At 43.2% G+C, this 22,661-nt stretch overlaps 1 protein-coding gene across 2 annotated transcripts in view; it reads left to right on the top strand.

The window, feature by feature from the left end:
- LOC141083628 (E3 ubiquitin-protein ligase Mdm2-like) overlaps positions 1-17,686 on the top strand; it is a 37,759-nt gene extending 20,073 nt beyond the window's left edge. For both annotated transcript variants that reach the window (XM_073567986.1, XM_073567987.1), the window contains 3 exons: positions 11,720-11,772; positions 12,297-12,452; positions 16,933-17,686. In XM_073567986.1, the coding sequence (XP_073424087.1) occupies positions 11,720-11,772; positions 12,297-12,452; positions 16,933-17,454 (731 nt within the window). In that variant the 3' untranslated portion in view covers positions 17,455-17,686. The remainder of the gene's footprint in view (positions 1-11,719; positions 11,773-12,296; positions 12,453-16,932) is intronic.
- Positions 17,687-22,661: the final 4,975 nt, after the last annotated feature.

Raw genomic sequence — 22,661 nt, 5'->3', positions numbered from 1 at the left:
CTCGTTCATGTGACGTACCAACAGACAACCCTGGCACAATAACACCACTAAAAAGCTCCGGCAAGTGTCCAGGGTTGCAGAGCGGCGTTGGAAAAAAACAAATTCGCAAGACGACTTTAATGCATTCAAACAGGCAACACTCGTTTTCAAATCTGCCCTCACCTCTGCTAAACAGGCCTACTTCACAACCCTCTTATCTTCCCTATCCTACAATCCCAAACAGTTATTCAAAACTTTCAACTCCCTCCTCCGCCTACCACTACCCCCTCCAACCTCCCTCATCTCTGCTGAGGACTTTGCCACACACTTCAAAAATAAGATCAACCAAACAAGGCAAGTCTTCATTGTTCAACCACCACAACCCCTCTGTATACCAGACCAATGCCCAAACCCCATAACCTCCCTCTCCAACATCACTGAAGGGGAGCTTAATCACCTCTTCTCCAAATCGCACCTCACAACCTCTGCACTTGACCCCATCCCATCTCCTCCCCAACCTCACCACCACACTTATCCCATCCCTAACCCACCTCTTCAACCTATCGCTAACGTCCGGTACCTTCCCTTCTGCTTTTAAACATGCCACAATCACGCCTATCCTTAAAAAGCCAACCCACGACCCAACCGCTATGTCCAGCTATTGCCCAATATCACTGCTCCCATTCGCTTCCAAACTCCTGGAGCTGCACGTCCATGCTGAACTTTCCTCCCTCCTCTCATCTAACTTGCTCTTTGACAATCTACAATCTGGTTTCCGCCCCCATCACTCCACTGAGACAGCCCTGACCAAAATTGCAAACGGACAATACTCTATACTCCTGCTTCTAGACCTGTCCTCTGCATTTGACACAGTTGACCACTGCCTCCTACTACAGATCCTCTCCTCCTTTGGCATCAAAGACCTCGCTCTATCCTGGATCTCCTCATACCTCTCAAACCGCACGTTCAGCGTCTCCCACTCCCACACTACCTCCTCATCCCACCCTCTGTCTGTTGGAGTCCCCCAAGGCTCTGTTCTAGGACCCCTACTCTTCTCAATTTTTACCCTTGGCCTGGGTCAACTCAAAGTCTCATGGATTCCAGTACCACCTTTATGCTGACGACACTCAGATCTAGCTCTCTGGCCCAGACTTCACCTCTGTGCTGTCCAGAATCCCGGAACGTCTATCATCCATATCCTCCTTCTCCTCTCGCTTCCTCAAGCTCAATTTGGACAAATCTGAACTCATCATCTTTCCTCCATCTCACAGATCTTCCTTACCTGACCTATCACAATTAATGACATCACACTTTACCCAGTACCGGAAGTCCGCTGCCTCGGAGTAACCCTTGACTCTGCCCTGTCCTTCAAACCACACATCCAAGCTCTTTCTACCTCCTGTTGCCTCCAGCTCAAAAATATTTCCAGAATCCGTCCTTTCCTCAACCCTCAATCTACTAAAATGCTTGTGCACGCCCTCATCATCTCCCGCCTCGACTACTGCAACATCCTTTTCTGTGGTCTCCCTGCTAACAACCCTCGCACCTCTCCAGTCCATCCTTAAGTGTGATGCCCGACTAATCCATCTCTCTCCTTGCTACTCCTCCGCTTCTCCCCTCTGCAAATCTCTTCACTGGCTTCCATTCCCTCAGCGTATCCAGTTCAATTTACTAATACTGACCTACAAGGCCATCTATAACCTGTCTCCTCCATATGTCTCTGAACTAATCTCCCGATACCTTCCCTCTCGTAATCTCAGATCCTCCCAAGACCTCCTTCCCTCCTCCACACTTATTCGCTCCTTACCCAAATGCCTCCAAGACTTCTCCTGAATAGCCCCCATCCTCTGGAATTCTTTGCCCCAACATGTCCAACTATCAACCACATTCAGATCCTTCAGACGGAACCTAAAAACCCACCTCTTCAAGAAAGCCTACAGCCTGCAATGATCCCGCTACCTCCTCACCACTAATGGAGATATCACCTCAACCAACACCGGAACTGCTGCAACCCCCCAACCTACTGTCTCCTTCCCCACCATCCTGTAGCAAGTAAGCCTGAAAGGGCAGGGTCCCCTCCCCTCTGCATCAGTCTGTCATTGTAAATTTGTTTACTGTAAGTGATATTTGTAATTTGTTTGTAACCCCTTCTGTACAGCACCATGGAATCAATGGTGCTATATAAATAAATAATAATAATATATATAATTTTTGTTTTATTTTTTTTAAAGCTGGAGTTGGTATAGTACTGCTGACACCACCCAATAGCTTGCTATGACTCCTGATTCCACAGTCCTGGTTGCCTCATATGCTTCTTTATAGCATTTGAAGAATATTAGTGTAAATTCATGTAAAAACTCCATGTATAAGTGCCAGAAAAGAATAGCACTGGCAGGATATTCTTAAATGCTTAAAATAATTGTGGTGCTGTTTTTCCTAAAACATTAGCTGGCTCCCACTACGTTTATTACATGTTTTAGACACTTTTCGCACAATTTTGGACAACAGGATGTGGCTTAAATGTGTGTCCCCGTCTCCAAGATCTTATCTCAATATGTAGTAGGTGTAATAATAATAATATTAGCAAAACAGAAGTTAATATTTGGTCCAGAAACCTTTATTTGCAATTACAGAGGTCAGACGTCTCCTGCATTCTTGACCAAGTTTGCACACACTGCAGCAGGGACTTTGGCCCACTCCTCCATACAGATCTTCTCCAGATCCTTCAGGTTTCGGGACTGTCACTGGGCAACATTGAGTTTCAGCTCCCTCCAAAGATTTTGGATTCAGGTCTAGGGACTGGCTAGGACCTTGAAATGCTTCTTACAGAGCCAATCCTTAGATGCCCTGGCTGTGTGTTTCAGGTCATTGTCATGCTGGAAGACCCAGCCACGACCCATCTTCAATGCTGTTACTGAGGGAAACATGTCGTTGGCCAAAATCTCACCATACACGACCCCATCCATCATCCCTTCAATACAGTGCAGTCGTCATGCCCCCTTTGCAGAAAAGCACCCCCCAAAGTATGATGTTTCCCCCACCATGCTTCACATTTGGGACTTGTTCTTGGAGTTGTACTCATCCTTTTTATTCCTCCAAACACGGCGAGTGGAGTTGATACTAAAAAGTTTTATTTTGGTCTCATCTGACCACATGACCTTCTCTCATGTCTCCTCTGGATTGTCCAGCTGGTCATTGGTGAACTTCAAATAAGCCTGGACATGTGCTGGGGGAGCAAGAGGACCTTGCAAGATTGTAATCCATGACGGTGCAGTGTGTTACTAGCGGTAATGTTTGAGACTGTGGTCCCAGCTCTCTTCAGGTCATTGACCAGGTCGTCCCATGTAGTTCTGGGCTGATTCCTGACCTTTCTCAGAATCATCCTTACCCCACTAGGCGAGATCTTACATGGAGCCCCAGACCAAGGAAGGTTGACAATCATCTTGTTTTTCTCCCATTTTCTACTAATTGCTCAACAGTTGTTGCCTTCTCACCAAGCTGCTTGCCTATTGTCCTTTAGCCCATCCCAGCTTTGTGCAGGTCTACAATTTTGTCCCTGATGTCCTTAGCCAGCTCTTTGGTCTTCACCATGGTGGAGATGTTGGAGTGTGATTTGAGTATGTGAATAGGTGTCTTTTATACAGGTAACAAGTTCAAATAGGTTCAATTGGTAAAAGGTAATGAGTGCAGAGTAGTAGGGTTTCTTAGAGAAAAACTAACAGGTCTGTGAGAGCCGGAATTCTTGCTGGTTGGTAGGTGATCAGATACTTATTTCATGCAATAAAAAGCAAATTAAGCATGTAAAAATCATGTGATTTTCTGGATTATTTTTAGATTCTGTCTCTCACAGTTGAAGTGTGCCTAAAAATTACAGACCTCTCCATTCTTTGTAGGTGGTAAAACTTGCAAAATAGGCAGTGTATCAAATACTTATTTTCCTAACTATATATATATGGGACTTTTGACAAAAAAAAACAAAAAAACAAAGCTATTGTCACGACCACAAGGGTCGGTACAGCGGACGGTACAACAAACACCAACAACGGGGATGGAAAAAGGGGGAGGAAGGCCTTCACAAAAGGGAACGAGGGATGTGGCACCTCCTAACTCAGCCTGTGCCTATCCCTAAGCTCCCCTAACGCCCTATGCGGGTCCTTCCCCCCCCACTACCATCACAAACCTCGTCCCTAGCTGTCACCTCACTATACCCTGGCTAGTGCACTGGCCAGCAAGGACGCTAGACTCACCACTGCAGATGATGAAAACACAGGGGGTAGTGACAAGCAAGCACGAGACAGGCAAAGACAGGGAATAAGAAAAGTTAGCTTCCTACTGCTGCAAACTCCACACAGCAGAGGATACGGAACCAGGACCCCAAGAAGCTGATACACGCTGACACCAGAGAGCTCCACACTCATCAGCTGGTCTCCAGAGAAACTATCACCAACAGTCAGCTGATGCGTCAGGTAACTATTTAAAGGATGGTGGGAGTGCTCACCACCCACATCAGCTGACCAGCAACACAGCAGCTGCCAGCAAGGAAACTGACATTTAACCCTTGCTGGCCTGAAAGGAAAAAAAGCTAGGTTTAAATTATAGTGGAACCAGAGCTGCCAAAAAATCCAAAAATTAATCGGGACAGCTATAGCCTTCAGATAAAAAGCAATGAAAAAGCTAACTGTAAGTAAAAAATTTTTAGTGTGCAAAACATAAACACGATAATATCAGGGTGTTATTACTGATTGTACTGACCCTAAGCATAAATTTGTGTTATCATTCTGCCACACAAAAGTCAGGGGAAAAATATTTATTAAATGTTATATAGTTTAAAATGGTCCCAATGGAAACAGAACATTGTATGTAGCCGGCCTTCCCAGAACCTCATGATTGGGATTCAGAGTTTAACTTATGGCGAAGCTTCATGTTTCTCCTCATTCAGATGTTTCCACTTTTGTCTCAATACCAGTATCAGTCTAACTACTCCATCTGTAGGGGAGCATATGGTGCTAATACAGCACATTATTGTAACGAATGGAAGCAGAGGCAGAGATGGTGAAGTTCACATTCGTTTTTTAATTTTTTAAAGTGGAACCTCAGGACCACGGTCCAGGGGGCTCTGAAGGGGGCGTGACTAGTGAGCCCCGGGTACCCGTAGTAAAGCCCCTCAGACAGGACCAGAAGGGAATACCCGGAGGACTCAGGTGGTACCTCCAGTTAGACCCCGGACACGTGGCAGCTGTCCCAGCGGGACCAAAAGGGTTAACAGAAGTTACAGCAGAGTCCGTAATGAGACGGGTCCTGGATCCGGGTAGTTGGTAAGTAGTTGGTTCCAGTGACCTTCACACAGTCCTCAAACTCGGATGGCTGTTGGCGGAACGGGATGGCTTAGGCCCAGATGGTTGCTGATATAACCAGGAAGATCAGGATACTGATACTCAGTGGAGACAGAGAGCATTAGACAATGCACAGAGACTGCAGATGCAGCGCATACAGGTTAGCAAGAGAACCGGATGTAGCAATGATTGATACTCATTGCTCCGGCGCTCTCCCTATGGAGGAGAGGCCAGAAATAGCAGCCAGTGCACTGCCATTGGTTAATTGTTCTTTTTGAAAAATGCACTCTGTCCCTTTAAGAAGGCTGTAGAGCCCGCGGGCGTGCCCTAATAGCTTTAGTTACAGATCTGCCGATAGGACGCCAGGAGGTGGAGGCAGGAAAGAGACCTGAATGCTGAGCAGCAGCATGAGACACAGAGGAGTCCGGCTGCTGCCTAAGGATAGCGTGCGAGGCACGAGGTGAGTGCCCAGAACGGGGGAGCAGCGGCAGACCTGGACGCAGCGCCAGAACGGGGACCAGGTGTAACAGTGTCAGACCTGGGCGCTGCGCCAGGACAAGGACCGGGTGTAACAATTATCTTCATGAAAACTGCCCTCAAGCTGCACCTCATAAATTGGCTCCTTAAGGTGGGATTAGTCTGATTAGTGAGATGCGCCACTCAAGGAGAAGGTTTATCTTGAAGTCACAGTTGGATTACTGTCTCAAATATAAGTCTGAGTCTGGTCCTAGCCACGTGCCTCCGGGCCTTATGCCTCCTGGACTTGTGCCTCCAGGCCTTGTTCCTCCGATCTCATGCCTTATGTCTATTGCCTTGTGCCTCCGGCCTCATGTCTGTTGCCTTGTGCTTCACACCTTATGCCTCTAGCTTCGGATCTGGTTAGAGAGGCCTCGTGCCTCTGGACCCGGATCCATCTTCCTTTTCCTTAATCTTTGCACTTAGCTTAGCCTATTCTGCAGCTATATTTGATTTTGCCTAGTATTATGTTGTACCATTGTTTCAGAACAGGAGTCTCGGTTCAATGACTGTTCATGCTCCATCTAGTCAAGAGCATTCAGACTTGGCCCTTAGTTGCTATAGAGGGGACTCTCTTTCATGGTTTATGGTTGAAAGAAGACAAACATTTATCAAGTTTATCCTATAACATGACATACCACTGATCCAGGGAGAAGAGAAAAATAAAAAAATTGCATGAGGTAGATGCAAATTTCCTCTTGTTTAAAGGAAAAGATCCTTCCCAACTTACCATATGGCAATCGGACTAGTTCCCTTGATTAACATTCCATTAACAGATTCTAGTACCATAATCTGTAATATATTTATCAAGTAAAGCATCCAGACTATTCTTGTACTTCTGTCATGAATCAACATTACAGCTTCATGTACTGTAGCACAGAGTCCCATGCTCTCACTTCTCTTACAGTGAAGCATCCATTGTGTCAGGGCTCTTACATTAGAGAATCCATAGTCTCAGGCCTCTTACAGTGGAGAATCCAAAGTCTCAGGGCTCTTACAGTGGAGAATCCATAGTCTCAAGGCTCTTACAGTAGAGAATACATAGTCTCAGGGCTCATACAGTGGAGAATCCAAAATCTCAGGGCTCATACAGTGGAGAATCCATAGTCTCAAGGCTCTTACAGTGGAGAATCCATAGTCTCAAGGCTCTTACAGTATAGAAATCATAGTCTCAGGCCTCTTACAGTGGAGAATCCATAGTCTCAGGACTCCTACAGTGGAGAATCCGTAGTCTGAGAGCTTTTACAGTGGATAATCCATAGTCTCAGGGCTCTTATAGTGGATAATCCATAGTCTGAGGGCTCTTACAATGGAGAATCCCAAAGTCTCAGGACTCTTACAGTGGAGAATCCCATAGTCTCAGCCTGGGCTCTTAAAGTGGAGAATCCATAGTCTCAAGGCTCTTACAGTGGAGAATCCATAGTCTAAGGGCTCTTACAGTGGATAATCCATAGTGTGAGGGCTCCTACAGTGGATAATCCATAGTCTCAGGGCTCTTATAGTGGATAATCCATAGTCTGAGGGCTCTTACAGTGGAGAATCCCAAAGTCTCAGGACTCTTACAGTGGAGAATCCCATAGTCTGAGCCTGGGCTCTTACAGTGGAGAATCCATAGTCTCAAGGCTCTTACAGTGGAGAATCCATAGTGTGAGGGATCCTACAGTGGATAATCCATAGTCTCAGCCTGGGCTCTTACAGTGGAGAATCCATAGTCTCAGCGCTCTTACAGTAAAGAATCCATAGTCTCAGGGCTCCACAGTAAAGAATCCATAGTCCCACTGCTTTCACAGTAAATACACTCTCTAGGATGAATTTGAACTGATTTGTTAATCTGAATTTGAACTGATTTGTTATGTCCGTGGCTGTCTCCTAAGACAGGACTTTGGTCCAGCTCAGAAGGTTGGATGAACCCTTTCGCACAAAAGACAGACTCCATTTGAGCCTGCCCCTGTACAAGCCAATAGTGTGAACATACTATGCCAAATGTTTTTTGTTTTTTTTTTTTGGAACCAAGATAGGTTATCAAACTTCGGTTTATTCAGCCTGGAGAAAAGGTTCAGCCTGGATGATCAATGATAATCCATGCTTCAAGTGATATGTGTATAACGTCTGCCGTCGTCCCCATGTAGTGGGGGGGAGGGGAATATTCAACATTCAAGGGAACCTGACAGCAGATACACGGGCAGCAAGTATCAGACGCTGGCTGTATGATTTCAGCCATGTAAGTTTGACAAACATTCTTTAAAAGCCGTCTGGGCTTTAGATACTTCTCTCCGCCTGCCTACCTTGAGAGACTGGTCTCTGCCGCAGTTTAGTCACCATAGTTCCAGAGATAGGTTTCCCATCTTTTACTGTATTGTGATATAAAGGTGGGGATGGAACTCCAGTTATTCCTTTAAGCAAAAGGGAATCATGTATTTGCCACCCCATCTGAGTACAGCATAATGTAGAGGCAGAGACCCTAATTCTAGTGATGTGTCACTTACTGTGCAGCTTGCAGTAGTTATGAGATAAACACTATTTTATCAGCAGGAGATTATCACTGCAGGACAAGTAAACCTGATTGCTATTTTTCCGCCCGTAAGGCCTCATACATGCGAGAAACTCAGACGCACATGCGAGAAACTCAGACGAGTCTCGCACGTCAATACCCGGCACTGCCACCGTCACTCTGATCGGAGGGTTCAGCTGCATGTATTTCTATGCAGCTGAACGCTCCACTCCCCAGTGCCCGTGGCAGTGCCGGGTATTGACGTGAAAATTGTCTGAGTTTCTCGCATGTGCGTCTGAGTTTCTCGCATGTGAGTGTAAGCCCTAACGCAGAAAGCTGCTAGTACAGCATTCAGAGAACTGCTAGATCTACAGCTGATAAAACTGTGATTGTATCAAAATGACACTAAGCAGGCCAGTCAGTGACACATCACTGGAATCAGGATCTCTGCCCCAAATTATGATGCTCTCAGATGGTGGTAGAAAAATCCCGATATGTTTCAGCAAAGTAATATTATCAATTAGTTATTTATTATCGATGGACATCTTTGGAAAAAGACGCCAGTGCTGCAGAGAAACACTTCGTCCAATAAAAGAGCCTTCTATTATTTTTGCAATGAGACGTTGTTCCAGCCACGCCGCCTATGTTACAGTGTTTGGTGGGTTTTTTTGCCTTCTAAAGAAAGGTGAACATGACATCATGGAAATCCAAAAGATGTAATTTGTACACCTGTAGTGGGGTGACCGGCTGGGGGTGGTCCTCTTACCGCCGCGAACAGACTGAGACGGAGACTGAAGTGCGTCCAACAGGTCCTTTTTATTGGCCGTCCTCTTGACAACCGCAGCAACATACAGCAGCAGCTAGATACTCTCCGCACACAGGCCCGGGAACCTTCGCTTCATTCTTACTTCTGTATGACGGCCCTCGCGGCTCTTTCACTTCAGCTGCCCTAGGCCTACCACTACAGCGCTTCGCCTGCCCGAGTCCGTCCGTCTTGTGGTACCCCAGGCGCCCTCAGTCTGCGGCTTCTCTTGTCTCTCCGTCTGCGGCTTCTCTTGTCAAGGCCACCCCCCTGACTGTCTCAGACGTCAGTCCCTTCTGGAGCTTCACCACTGTACTTCTCTTCCTCAGGTCTACTCTTCTCCTCAGCTCCTCTCCCTGGACTGACCTTCTAGAACTCTCTACCTGCCTTTTATCCCCCTCCTTGAGGATTCCTCCCAGAGTTCCTGTAACCCCGCCCCCATGACTGTGCGGTTTCGTAGCCATAAGCTGATGTTAAGTCCATTTCTCACAACTCTCTCTACTCCCATCTTGTGGCCAAACTGTAGTATTGCACCCTTCTCCACTATTTCAGCTGTCTTCCATCTATAAATGCAACAGTCCACCTAAAGCACACTATAACTTTACCTTCCCACTGCAGACAGGTCCGTACGTCAGTCCACCTCCCCTACACACCCCATTAATAAAAACAGATATATTAATAAGGTTTGTTCTAAAATGCTGGATATTGAGGATTTGTGTCCACACTCTAATTTACCCGTTAAGCACTGGCTGAGTTTTCACTTTTGCACTTTTGTTTTTTCCTCCCCTTCTCCTAAGAAGACATAGGATTGAGGGTTATTTTTTTTTTTGCTGGACAATTTGCAGTTTTGAATGACACCATTTATTTTACCATATATAAGACCAGGGCTGTGGAGTCGGAGTCATGGAAATTGAGGAGTCGGAGGTTTGGCTTACCAACTCCACAGCCCTGTATATGACGTGGAAAAAAAAAATCTACGGTAACCAATTGATGATATCCTGCACTATTTCAATGCAACTGTCAGAAATTAACTGCAGCTGTTCAAGACAGATGCTGGCAGTGTTAAAACAGCCGGTATCTGCCACATGTGTAACAGGCTCAGCTCCCGAGCCTGCTATACAAATGTGGACTTCAGCTCGGATGTATCATTGTCCTTCTGCGCGAAGGGTTTAATATACCCAGGGTTAGAATTGTGTAAGTAGCTTTGTTTTTTTTGTTTGTTTTTTTGCCTGAGCCCACCGAGTGTTTTAATTTTATCTACAGTGGATCTGTCACCAGACGTCACAATACAAGCTAAACATTGCTAAAAAGATCTTAGACCTGATGAGGCTAATGTACTTGCTTGAAAAAAAGAAAAACATGTCAGAATGTAGAGATCTGTTTAATAATGTATGTAATTAATGTGAATTCTGGTGACAGCTATGTTTTAAGGATTATTTTAGTTATAGCTCTCAATACCCGACTGCGGATAGATGCTAAATAAATACACAATCCATCAGCTGGGACTCTTTTACAGATGTGTGGACATTTTGACATTTTCTGTGGGCCCCGTTGCTCCATGCTGAGATTTTTCAACTTTTAGATCTTTGACGTACATGTATGTCAACACTCGCGTCCCTTCATTTGATGCAGGCTCGTACTCTGAGCCTGCATCTTTCCACGCACATGATGGTTGCTTTAATCAGCCATCATGTGCCTTTAACAGCCACTGCTGATGACCCTCATGCCTGTCATTATGATCCTCCTGTGAACACCGGCGCATGGTCACCATTCACGGGAGATCGTGATTTCAGCTATATATATATACACAGTAAACCAAAAAAATAAAAAGTTTTTAAAAATATGAAAAAATAAAAAAACACAAGTTCAATCACCCCCTTTTGTCCTTTTAAAGTTGAAACAATTTTTAAAAAATATAGATATTTGTTATCTCTGTGTTCAGAAATGTCCAATCAAAATATAAAATAAATTATTCGAAAAAAACAAAACATGGGTATTTTTTGGGGGCCATCATAACATTGCAATAACATGTGATCAAAACATCATATCTACCCCAAAATAGTATCTGTAAAAACATCAGCTCAAGTGGCAAAAAAATGAGCCCTCACCCAGCCCTAATTAAAATGTTACGGAACTTGGAAATGGCGACAAAAACAGACTTATTTTTACAAATTTTCGGGGTTTTTTGGTTTTTTTTCACCACGTAAATAAAAAATAAACTATACATGTTTGGTATCTGTGTACTCGTACCGACCTGGGGAATCATATTGCAGGGTCGGTTTTACCATATAGCGAACATGGTAAATGAAAACCCCCAAAAACATTTGTGGAGTTGCAGCCTTTTGTAGAATTTTAACACACTTGAATTTTTTTTCTTCCCATTTTCCAGTATGGTAAAATTATTGATGTAACTCAAAAGTACAACTCCTCCCGCAAAAAAATAAGGCCTCATACGGCTAAGTGGATAGAAAAATAAAAAAAAGTTACGGCTCTTGGAAGAAGGGGAGGATAAAATGGAAACTTGCTTGGGGTTGAAGGGGTTACCTTTGCTTTTGGAATGTGATATTTCTGCACCATTAATAATGTTTCTTCTTGCAGGTTGCTGCCTGAAAGAAGCAAGTAGTTTTTCCCAAACTGAGAGCTCTAAACAGGTACATCTGCTACAATAACGAATTACCGTATTTTGCGGATTATAAGACGCACCGGATTATAAGACTCACCCCAAATTTTGAGGAGACAAATAGGAAAAAAAAAAAAAATTTTAATAAAATGGTGATGCTTCTCATAATCCATGCATCTTATTGCTTACCGGGGAGTAGTCGCTTCGGTGAAGCGGGGTCCCAGGGTCGCTGCTGGAGGAGGCAAGAGAGGAGCATTGCTGTAGGCTGGGATGAGGGGGTGTTCCGATGTGCGCCACTGCTGGTGATCAGTGGTGCGGGGGCTCTGCCGACATTTTGTGAAAGCCCAGAGCTCCCCGCACTTACATGGTTTACTGTGCTGTGGACTCCGGGAAAATGGCTGCCGGGGGGGCGGCTCATGCGCAGATGGAGATCTCAGCACCATGATCTCAGGAGATGAGATCTCAGCGGAGACTCGAACATATTTGACACTCAATTAACACTAGTATGGAAATTATTAATGGCATATTTCTAAGTTTTTTTCTTATTTCCTTTAGGACCAAGAGACCCTCTCAATACCTGATGACTCCGATTGGCTGGATGCAGATTCGGATCAGTTTAGTGTTGAGTTTGAGGTTGACTCAGAAGATTCTGACGATTACAGCCCCATTGGAGATGAAGAAGGTCTCACAGATGAAGATTTCAATGATGAAGTAAGACTGTTACAGATTGTTTGTAAAAGCATGTCTCATGCCTGGACCGTACTAGGTACGTGCTTGTTGTCGTTGTTGTTTCCCAACACTCACAAAAAAAGAGCTGTAATTTCAGATGGCCGAGGAAAACTCAGATTTCTTTGCTTTGTGAGTGCAAGCTAACAGGCTCAAAGCCAGTTGTGTATTTCGAGCCTTAAGCCCTTCACAATCTAAGATGTACAGTTACATCATAGGTTGTGTCTATGACTTGGATGCGGGCTCACACGCCGAGTCCGCATCTTTCCCAGCAGATGATGGCTGAATTATTCAACCATCATCTGCCTCTAGCAGTCATTGGCAAAGTTTAGCTCCGCCTGTGGCTATTAACTTGTTAAATGCCGCTATCAATCTCTGATAGCAACATTTAACACACGCCCGTGACAAGATTCCGGGGCGCCGATTGGCTGCCGTTAGAGCCGGGAGTCTACCTGTCATTACGATTGTCCTGTGAAATCCGGCATGTCTTCATGTGAGACTGTGGTTTTCACGGTCCATAGAAGTGCTGATGCACTACTATGTATAGCACAAATCATCAGCTAATCACAGGTTCAAGTCCCCCAAGAGAACTAACAAATACAGTAAAAAGTGAAAAAAGTTTTTAAAAATATGAAAGAAATACAAAAGTTCAAATCATTCCTTTTCATTGGTTAAAATTTTTAAAAAAAATTGCACGTATTTGGATTTGCTGAATTCGTAAAAGTCCAATCTGTCAAAGTGTAAATGGAGTAATGAGAAAAATTAAACTTTCCAGAATTGCAGGGTTTTTTTTTTGTTTTTTTTTTTTTTACCACCGCAACATTGAAATAAAGTGCAATAAGAGGCAAATCAACACATTCTATCTACCCCAAAATGGTATCAATAAGCCCTTAAACAGCCCCATATCCTGAAAAATGAAAGCGTTAAGAGGTCTCGGAAAATGCAGACACAAGCAAAAAATGTTTGTTTTTTTTAATAAATTTTTCTCTTCGCCACTTACATAAAAAGAAAAACCGTACATGTTTGATATCAGCATAATTGTAATGACCTGGAGAAACATATCGTCAGGTCACATGGTAAAAAACAACAACATTGTGGACTTGCAATTTTTTTTGCAATTCAACGCATTTGGAATATTTTGATACTTGTACAGTAATAAGGAACATCTTCTTGGTTGGAAAATGGTATAGCTGCAGCACTAGTTATGTTATTTGTTGAAGAATATCTAATGAAAGCATCAGTAATGAGTGAACGTGCTGGGATAAGGTGTTATCCGAGCACACTCGGGTTCTAACCTAGTGACTTTTGCGTGCTCGAAAAATATGTTTATGTCCCCACGCCTGCATGTCTCACGGCTGCCAAACTCAGAAAAAGGCTCCATAGTCTTACATTGAGGAACTGACATCCCCTGCACACACAAACTCCTGTGTGAGCCGACTAGTCTATTTTCAGGTCATGATTGAAAGCGGACTCTGGGAACCAGGAAAGATGGCGATTGGTAACATAGATGATTCGGACAGATATTTGGATCAGATATCGTTAAATAATTTGCTTTAGATAGGAAAAACATGGCTGCTTTCATTAGAAACAAAATAGGAAAGTGTTTCATCATTGTGGCCTAGGGATGCTGTGAGTGACAGCTCAGCCAGCCTATGGGATTTAGAGTGTGCAGGACTGTCAGTATTGTGAGTGACAGTTCAGTCATCCAGTCTGATGCTGGGGCGTGCCGGGGTGTCAGCACTTTGACTGACAGCCCTGCTGCTCAGTCTGGTCTAGCGTGCGGGCGTTTCCCCAGGTGCCTCTCATCCTTAGTGATTTGCTGGCCATTTAGGTGGCTCGCTGTGAGCAGTTCAGTGTCAGCTGTAGCTCAGCTTGGTTTCAGGTGTGTGCTTAGCATTGTGCCTGTTTCTCTGATTTTGTCGCCGGACCAAGGATTTGTCGTGACTAATTCCTATGGATTATCCCTTCTGCTTTTGACGCTTTCTGACTTCAGGTACCTGACCCCCGACTTGTTCTCTGACAACCCCTTTGTCTTACTCCCTTGTCTTGACGTACCCTCCTGGCATTTGAACCCGGACTGTTACCGTTACCACACCTTTGACTTGCCCCTCCATACTACCTGCCCTCCTGGTATCTGACCTCGGACCTTCTGACTACCCTGTCTCACGGCTTCTCCATGACTAGTGACTCAGCGCCACAGGAACAATATGGAAGTGCGGCAATACCGAACACAACCTATGGACATGTATGGCACCATGACTGAAGGAAAGCAGCCATGTTTCTTAAATCCTGTACAGTTTCTGGAACCTAAATATTCTTTTGCACACACAAATCTAAAATTCTGTTTCCAATGTAGACCTATTACTCGTTTTGTCCATGGCTCTTTCTGTGTCAAAGCCTTGGTCATATGCAGGCAACATGGAGGCTGTAGTGCCATGTTAATATAATCTCGCACTATCACATCATCCATAGGTCAGTAACTAGGGAAAGGCATGATGTGGTGTTCACTTGGGAAGAAAGGATTTTGGTTTGCATAATTAAACAAAGACTGCCAAATAGTGATGAGCGAAAGTGCTCAGATAAGATGTTATCCAACGATGCTCAGGTACTAACCGAGTGTCTTCGGAATGCTCAAATAATGTTTTTTGTGGTCAAAATGTCCTTGGAACACGATTCTGCTCATCCGTACGATTATAGCGATACCAAACATGTCCAGATATTATATTATTTTAGTGGTGAAAAAAAACAGAAGACTGCAAAAGAACATTTTTGGAGTTGTGTCACCATTTTCCGAGACCTGTATCATTTTTGGAGCTGCGATGGTCTATTTTTTGCGGTGAGAGACAACGATTACAATACAGTTTTTGGATAGATGGGACATTTTGATCTCACGTTACAGCACTGTTTGTGGAATTACTGCGACCAAAAAAATGTAGTTTTGGCGTTCTTGATTCTTTTAATTTATTTACAGTGTGTTGAAAGATAGGGTTAATTGTTTATAGATTTTGATAGATCAGGCTGTGGAGATACCACATATGTAATTTAGATTTTTTTTTCAATATCGTTAACCCTTTTCCGACATCAGGCGTAATAGTACGCCAATGTCGGACACCCTCCCTTTGATGTGGGTGGCGCTCATAGCAAGGTGGGTGGTCGGCGCTCATAGAAAGTCAGCAATTCTGCTACATACAGGCGATCTGTTACTGCAACTTTTAATCTCCCATGGAGACTATTGAAGCATGCCGAAAAATAAAAAAGTTATGGCTCTGGGAAGAAGGGGAGCAAAAAAATAAATTCAAAACCAAAAAAACCTCTGGTCATTAAGGGATTATTAGAGTGAAACGGGGGTGATTTGAACTTTTGGGTTTGTTTTTTTTTATTTTTATTTTAGTGTTTATAGTATTTATTAGTCCCCTTAGGAGACTTGAAGCTGTGATCGTCTGATCGCTTGTGCTGCATACAGCAATGTTGTAGCATTCAGTCTCTAATGATCTACTAATACCTGAATCTAATGGTCACTACTTCCTGCTGATTCTCCTGGATCTCTCTGAAGTATTTGACAATGGATCACCAGCTCCTCCTCACTATGCTCCTCTCCATCGGCCTCAAGGACACCATTCTAACCTGGCTCTCTTCTTACCACTCTGTCCGCTCCTTCACGGTATAATTTGCTGGCATTTATGCTTCTAATCTTCCCATTACTATCACGGTTCAGTCCCAGGCCCCCTCCTCTTCGCTCTATGCACCGCCCATATTGGACAAACCATCGGTAGATTTGGTTTCCAGCATCATCTTTATGATGATCACACCCAATTATACACCACTTCTCATGACATCACCAACAGATTTGACAGAAAAAACTGACGGCACATCCTAGTCTGAATAGGTGCATACCAAAAAACAGCTTACATATCAAAATAAGGAAATTGTTGCACTCAATTGTATTAAGGCATATCAAATATGAAATATATGAAATGTGAATAGCATAATGGCTTTTGGAATTTAGAAAAAACATATGAGATACTTAGCACAAAATTTGGCCAAAAGATGTGAGCCCATTCACCAACGTCAAGGTGATCTCATTGAACGGGTCCCTATTCTAACTGCCTCATGTGAACTACTGGCTAATAAGATAAAGCCTGTATATATAGGACGATAGGAACCAAAAAGTGATTGGATGTAATTAAAATCACAGCTTGATGAAGGGCAGAGTGATCAGTCAGAAAGCTAACATACAAATGACAGAAAAAACTGACAGCACATCCTAGTCTGAATAGGTACATACCAAAAAACAGCTGCGGAATATGTTGGCGTTATAGAAATAAAAATTAAAAATGTCTGAAGCTGTAAGGATGACTTTTCCGAAATGTCATTTAAAATAAGTAAGTTTGTTTTTTTTTTATTCCATTGCTGTTTTGCGGAATTCTTTTAATACATGTTTTCCTAAAAAAAAAAAATATTACAGGATTACTGGAAATGTCCACAATATGATGAGATGAATCCTCCGATTCCAAGATGTCTTCCAGACCAAACTGAGGAGGAGAATTGCCCCATAAAAAGAAAAATAATGGAGGAGTCCCTTAAAGATGGAGACATTGATGACCCAGATGGCAAAAAACAAAAACTCACTGAGGCGCTAGATTCGGCCAACACAAAAATAGAGGACGAGGAGATCGATAAGTCGGAAACCAAGGAAACAGAGAACTTTTCTCAGCCTTCCACATCTAACATCACATCTGATAGTCAGGAGGAGTACGGAGAAGATGAACTAGATCAGGCGGAAAATTCAGAAGAAAGTCTTCCACTTTCGAGTGTTGAACCCTGTGTAATTTGCCAGACTAGGCCGAAGAGTGGATGTATTGTCCATGGTAGAACAGGGCATCTCATGGCTTGTTTTACATGTGCGAAAAAGCTCAAGAAGAGGAACAAGCCTTGCCCCGTATGTAGGCAGCCAATTCAGATGGTCGTGATGACCTCTTTCAGCTAGTTCAATAGATACGTCATGAAAATGCAACGAGTGGAAAACATTTGAACTCTAAGTATATGTAAATATTGATAAAGAGACTGGATATAAGTTAACTTTTGACTTGAAAAAATAGAAAATGGGTTATTGAAACTGCGTCCTACACCAGTTTATCCAAGCACTTGTCCTTGTTAAAAGTTTAATATTTTTATAGGGCTGAAAATAAAAAAAGTTCTTTATAACTATTAGTATCTGACTTAATGAATGGACAAATCATTTTAGATATTAGGAGTCAATTACACCAGCCTTGAAGTCAGTTTTTAGGTTTGTGTACTAGTCAGATAGTAAGAACATCCCAAAACTACTATAGAAAGTTCTAGGTGCATTCAGCCCGAGTCTACAATCTGTCATATTGGTCCTTGACACACCCTACCAGTGACCTGTTGCTTTCAACTTGGGTTAGAGAATCAGTGTAAATGGTGAGTTCCTGTCACATTGGTTGAGATATAGTTAATGAAAGAAATACTATTTGTTTATTGCAGGCCTGAACAACATACGGCCATCGGGAGATACAGTGGAGAAAAAAAGTATTTAGTCAGCCACCAATTGTGCAAGTTCTCCCACTTAAAAAGATGAGAGGCCTGTAATTGACATCATAGGTAGGCCACAACTATGAGAGTCAAAATGAGAAAACAAATCCAGAAAATCACATTGTCTGATTTGGTAAGATTTATTTTGCAAATTATGGTGGAAAATAAGTATTTGGTCATTAATAAAAGTTCATCAATATTTTGTTATATATCTTTGTTGGCAATGACAGAGGTCAAACTAGTCTTCACAAGGTTGGTACACAGTATGTTGGCCCATTCCTCCATGCAGATCTCCTCTAGAGCAGTGATGTTTTCAGGCTGTCGCTGAGCAACAAGGACTTTCAAATCCCTCCAAAGGTTTTCTATGGGGTTGAGATCTGGAGACTGGCTAGGCCACTCCAGGACCTTCATATGCTTCTTACGAACCCACTCCTTTGTTGCCCTGGCGATGTGCTTAGAATCATTATCATGCTGAAAGACCCATCCATGTTTCATCTTCAATGTCTTTGCTGATGGAGGAAGATTTGTACTCAAAATCTCACAATACATGGCCCCATTAATTCTTTCATGTACATGGATAAGTCATCCTGGTCCCTTTGCAGAGAAACTGCCCCAAAGCATGATGTTGTCACCCCCATGCTTCACAGTAGGTATGGTGTTCTTTGGATGCAACTCAGCATTCTGTCTCCTCCAAACATGACGAGTTTTGTTTCTACCAAACAGTTCTACTTTGGTTTCATCAGACCATATGACATTCTCCCAATACTCTTCTGGATAATCCAAATGCTCTCTAGCAGACGTCAGACGGGTTCCGGACATGTACTGGCTTAAGCAGGGGGACAATTCTGGCACTGCAGGATCTGAGTCCCTGGCGGCGTAGTGTGTTACTGATGGTAGCCTGTGTTACAGTGGTCCCAGCTCTATGCAGGTCATTCACTAGGTCCCTCTGTGTGGTTCTGGGATTTCTGCTCACCGTTCTTGTGATCATTTTGACCCCGTGCGGTGAGATCTTGCGTGGAGCCCCAGATCGAGGGAGATTATTAGTGGTCTTGTATGTCTTCCAATTTCTTATTATTGCTCCCACAGTTGATTTAATCACACCAAGCTGCTTGCCTACTGCAGATTCAGTCTTCCCAGCCTGGTGCAGGGCTACAATTTTGTTTCTGGTGTCCTTTGACAGCTCTTTGGTCTTCATAGTGGAGTTTGGAGTGTGACTGTTTGAGGTTGTGGACAGGTGTCTTTTATACTGATAACAAGTTCAATCAGGTGCCATTCTAATGAGTGGAGGACAGAGGAGCCTCTTAAAGAAAAAGTTGCAGGTCTGTGAGAACAAGAAATCGTGCATGTTTTTTAGGTGACCAAATACTTATTTTCTACCATAATGTCAGGGTCCTGTCAGCGCCGGCGTGCAGCCTCCGCTGAGCAGGGACTCACCCGCACTGTAGGGGGGCCCGGGGTCAGGTACGGCCAGAAACTACAGACAAACAGGACCTGGGGACGCTGAAGTTTAGCAAGCAGTGAAGGACCTACGGTCATGTGACTGCAAGGGGCGGGGCTTAGCGTCCTGCTTCCAGAGATCGGCAGGACACAACTACAGGAATGCTCAGAGTCAGGCAAAACGGAGGTCATACATAGAGATAGCAGTAAAGTACCAGGGATGAGACAGAACGTATAGTTGGGGCCAAGCAGGGGTCAAAACCAAACAGACATAGAAGGTACCAAGCAGAATCCAACAAGCAATATCCAGAGAACAGACCGAGTCGTACACAGGGAATCAAGCAACCAGAACACAGCACAAACACACTCAGGGGTCACCACACAATGCCAAGGACGAAAGTATAACTGACGGGGGAGGGGAGCGTCCTGAGGCTATAAGAAGCTTTCCCAGAACCAATGAAAGGCCACCATAATAAGCCCCCAGGTGTGCAGGTAAGAGTCTGCACTGAGATCAAAACATTAACCCCAGAAGTGCAGGTCCACCAGCACTGGTATCATGACACATAATTTGCAAAATAAATCTTGCCAAATCAAACAAGGTGATTTTCTGGATTGGTTTTCTCATTTTGACTCTCATAGTTGTGGTCTACCTATGATGTCAATTACAGGCCTCTCATCTTTTTAAGTGGGAGAACTTGCACAATTGGTGGCTGACTAAATACTTTTTTCCCCACTGTATGTGGTCCACAGAGCTGTCTGATAGACGCCGGTTCCCTTTTTCTTGTATTCTGAAAGATGCCAATACATTTGAGCACTTGAGTGCCAGGACAGAGGTAGAGGAGTGCAGGTCATGCCTCATCACTGGGTGGGATATTTTGGAAAGGGGCCGTGTGGGGAGATATTTTGCAGATTGGCATTGTGTGTGGAAGGGAGATATTATGGAGAAGGACAGTGTTTTTAGGGGAAGGAAGCACAGCAATTATTTATTCTGGGGCTTAACATGGGAGATAGTTTTATTTATGATGCAGTATAATAATACTTTTATTTTTAAGGGTATCATTTAAGGAAGTGCTGCTGAAGACGAAAAAGAGGGAAGTCTTGAGTGACGAGCATTGGGTATGAACTATCATCATTGTCTCTGTACTACGTGTAGACAAAATGCATGGTAACAACTTCAGTCAGAGAAGATGTCATCTATATGGTACCTGGGTGTAAATTTTTATTTGTGATACTAACTTGTTTCATCAGTACTGTGGTTTGTGTATGGTCACAGTCTCATGATAGCAGGTAATAAGAACTCCCAGTATCTCCTTACTATTGTTAAAGACTTACTGTCAGTTGTAGGTTCATGGAATACAATTGTGTATGTGGCTGACCTGACTTTGCAATTGATTGCTATACTATGCTTGGTGATTTATTCATGTACTGATGCTGGTTCTGGCTCTGAATTCATGTACTGATCTTGGTTCTGACTCTGTGCCGACAGTGGTTCTTATCTTGTACACATGTTGCTATCCAAGATATGCTTCATGGCTATTTTAAAACTTAAAATTCCTCAAAACTTAGAGTTTTGATACTATAAGGATTTGGCAAGTTTCTGCTCCAAAAACTCATTGTGAGTTAGCGTATGTTCAAACTTAGTTTTTGGAGTAGAAACTGAGCAGAATCTCTCCAAATCCTCCTCAAATACAGAATACTTGGTTGTGGTGATGTAATAATGTACCAATTGAAAAAAGAAGGTCGGCACTCTGATGATAGAGGTACTCATAAGAAAATATATGCTAAATAGTCCAAGAAACGGCACTCTCATATAAACCCGAATAAATAATAAAAATGTATTTGGTTTATATGAGAGTGCCATTTCTTGGACTATTTATAATGTGCCAATAATGGTTCTGGTGATGTATTCCCGTTAAGTACCCCTTTCAATTTTTTGTGACCCCTGGAATTGGTTCAGTATGGCAATGCGGCCCTTGCACCAAAAAATATTGTACAGAGTTGTCTAGGTGAGAAAAATCACAATGATCTTTACTAGGTAAAAAGCATGAAGAACCTTGTCCACAACCCCTGTTGACAGTGTTTTGTCAATTCTGATTTTTACTTGTAGCCCTTGTCTATTTACTTCTTTGGTAGCTTTGAAAAAAATTGTAGGTCACTTTCTCCATTCTCTTCTGTGCAATATGGGTCCCCGAGTGGAATTAAATACTAAATTAAATTAATGTCAGGTTCCAACTATCTGAATAATAAAACATTCCTCTACTAAATATGCACATGGAGTATTAATTTCCACAGCCCATGGGCGAATCCTAACACTCCAAGAAGCTGAAGAGAAAAACTGCAGAATACTGTCAGATCAAGAGAAATTAACTTTTACATCTTTATCCAGGCAAAATATGTAGTTCCCAGGCTGGAAATGTGCAGTAAATCACGTTTCACAAGTCAAATGTAAACATTGTCTCATCTATACGTAATATAGAACAAAATAGAACAAAAGTCTGTGACTATTTTACATATATACACATATATATATATATATATATATATATATTACTAGCTGAAGAGCCCGGCGCTGCCCGGGAATAGTAACTAACTACGGTTAGTTCCAAATTATAATGAATATATATATATCTATCTATCTCTGACTACTACCCCTAATATCCCACATCATCCCGTCAGCTAGAGCCACCAGACTACTACCCCTAATATCCCACATCAACCCGTCAGTCAGAGCCACCAGACTATTACCCCTAATATCCCACATCAACCCGTCAGCCAGAGCCACCGGACTACTACCCCTAATATCCCACATCCTAACTTCCATAGCGGGTATCAATTTAAGAGGGAAGATGTGCCTATGGGATGGAGGATGTGTGATGGGGATATGGGCAGGGAGGGGGGATTCTTTTCTGTCATGTGCTCTCTGCTCCTTTCTGGGGGCAGGCAGTGGCTGGGAGCTTATGTTCCCAGGGATATTAGATTTCTCCCACCATGGCAGTGTCTGCTGAGGTGTTGTCGTGGAGTGAGAAAACTATTGCTCATAGAAACCAATCACAGCTCAGCTTCTTTGCTTAATGATTGGTTGCAAGGAAAACTGTTGCTCATAGCAACCAATCACAGCACAGCTTTTTTTAAACAGTTCTGGTGAAATGAAAGCTGCTTTGTGATTGATTGGTGATACACACACATATATATATATATATATAT

Source organism: Dendrobates tinctorius, unplaced genomic scaffold (genome assembly GCF_039654945.1).
Source record: "Dendrobates tinctorius isolate UK_male_01 unplaced genomic scaffold, ASM3965494v1 ptg000020l, whole genome shotgun sequence".
Lineage (NCBI taxonomy): Eukaryota > Metazoa > Chordata > Amphibia > Anura > Dendrobatidae > Dendrobates > Dendrobates tinctorius.
Note: the sequence above shows the minus strand (reverse complement) of the source record. Positions and strands in the feature narration are given on the sequence as shown.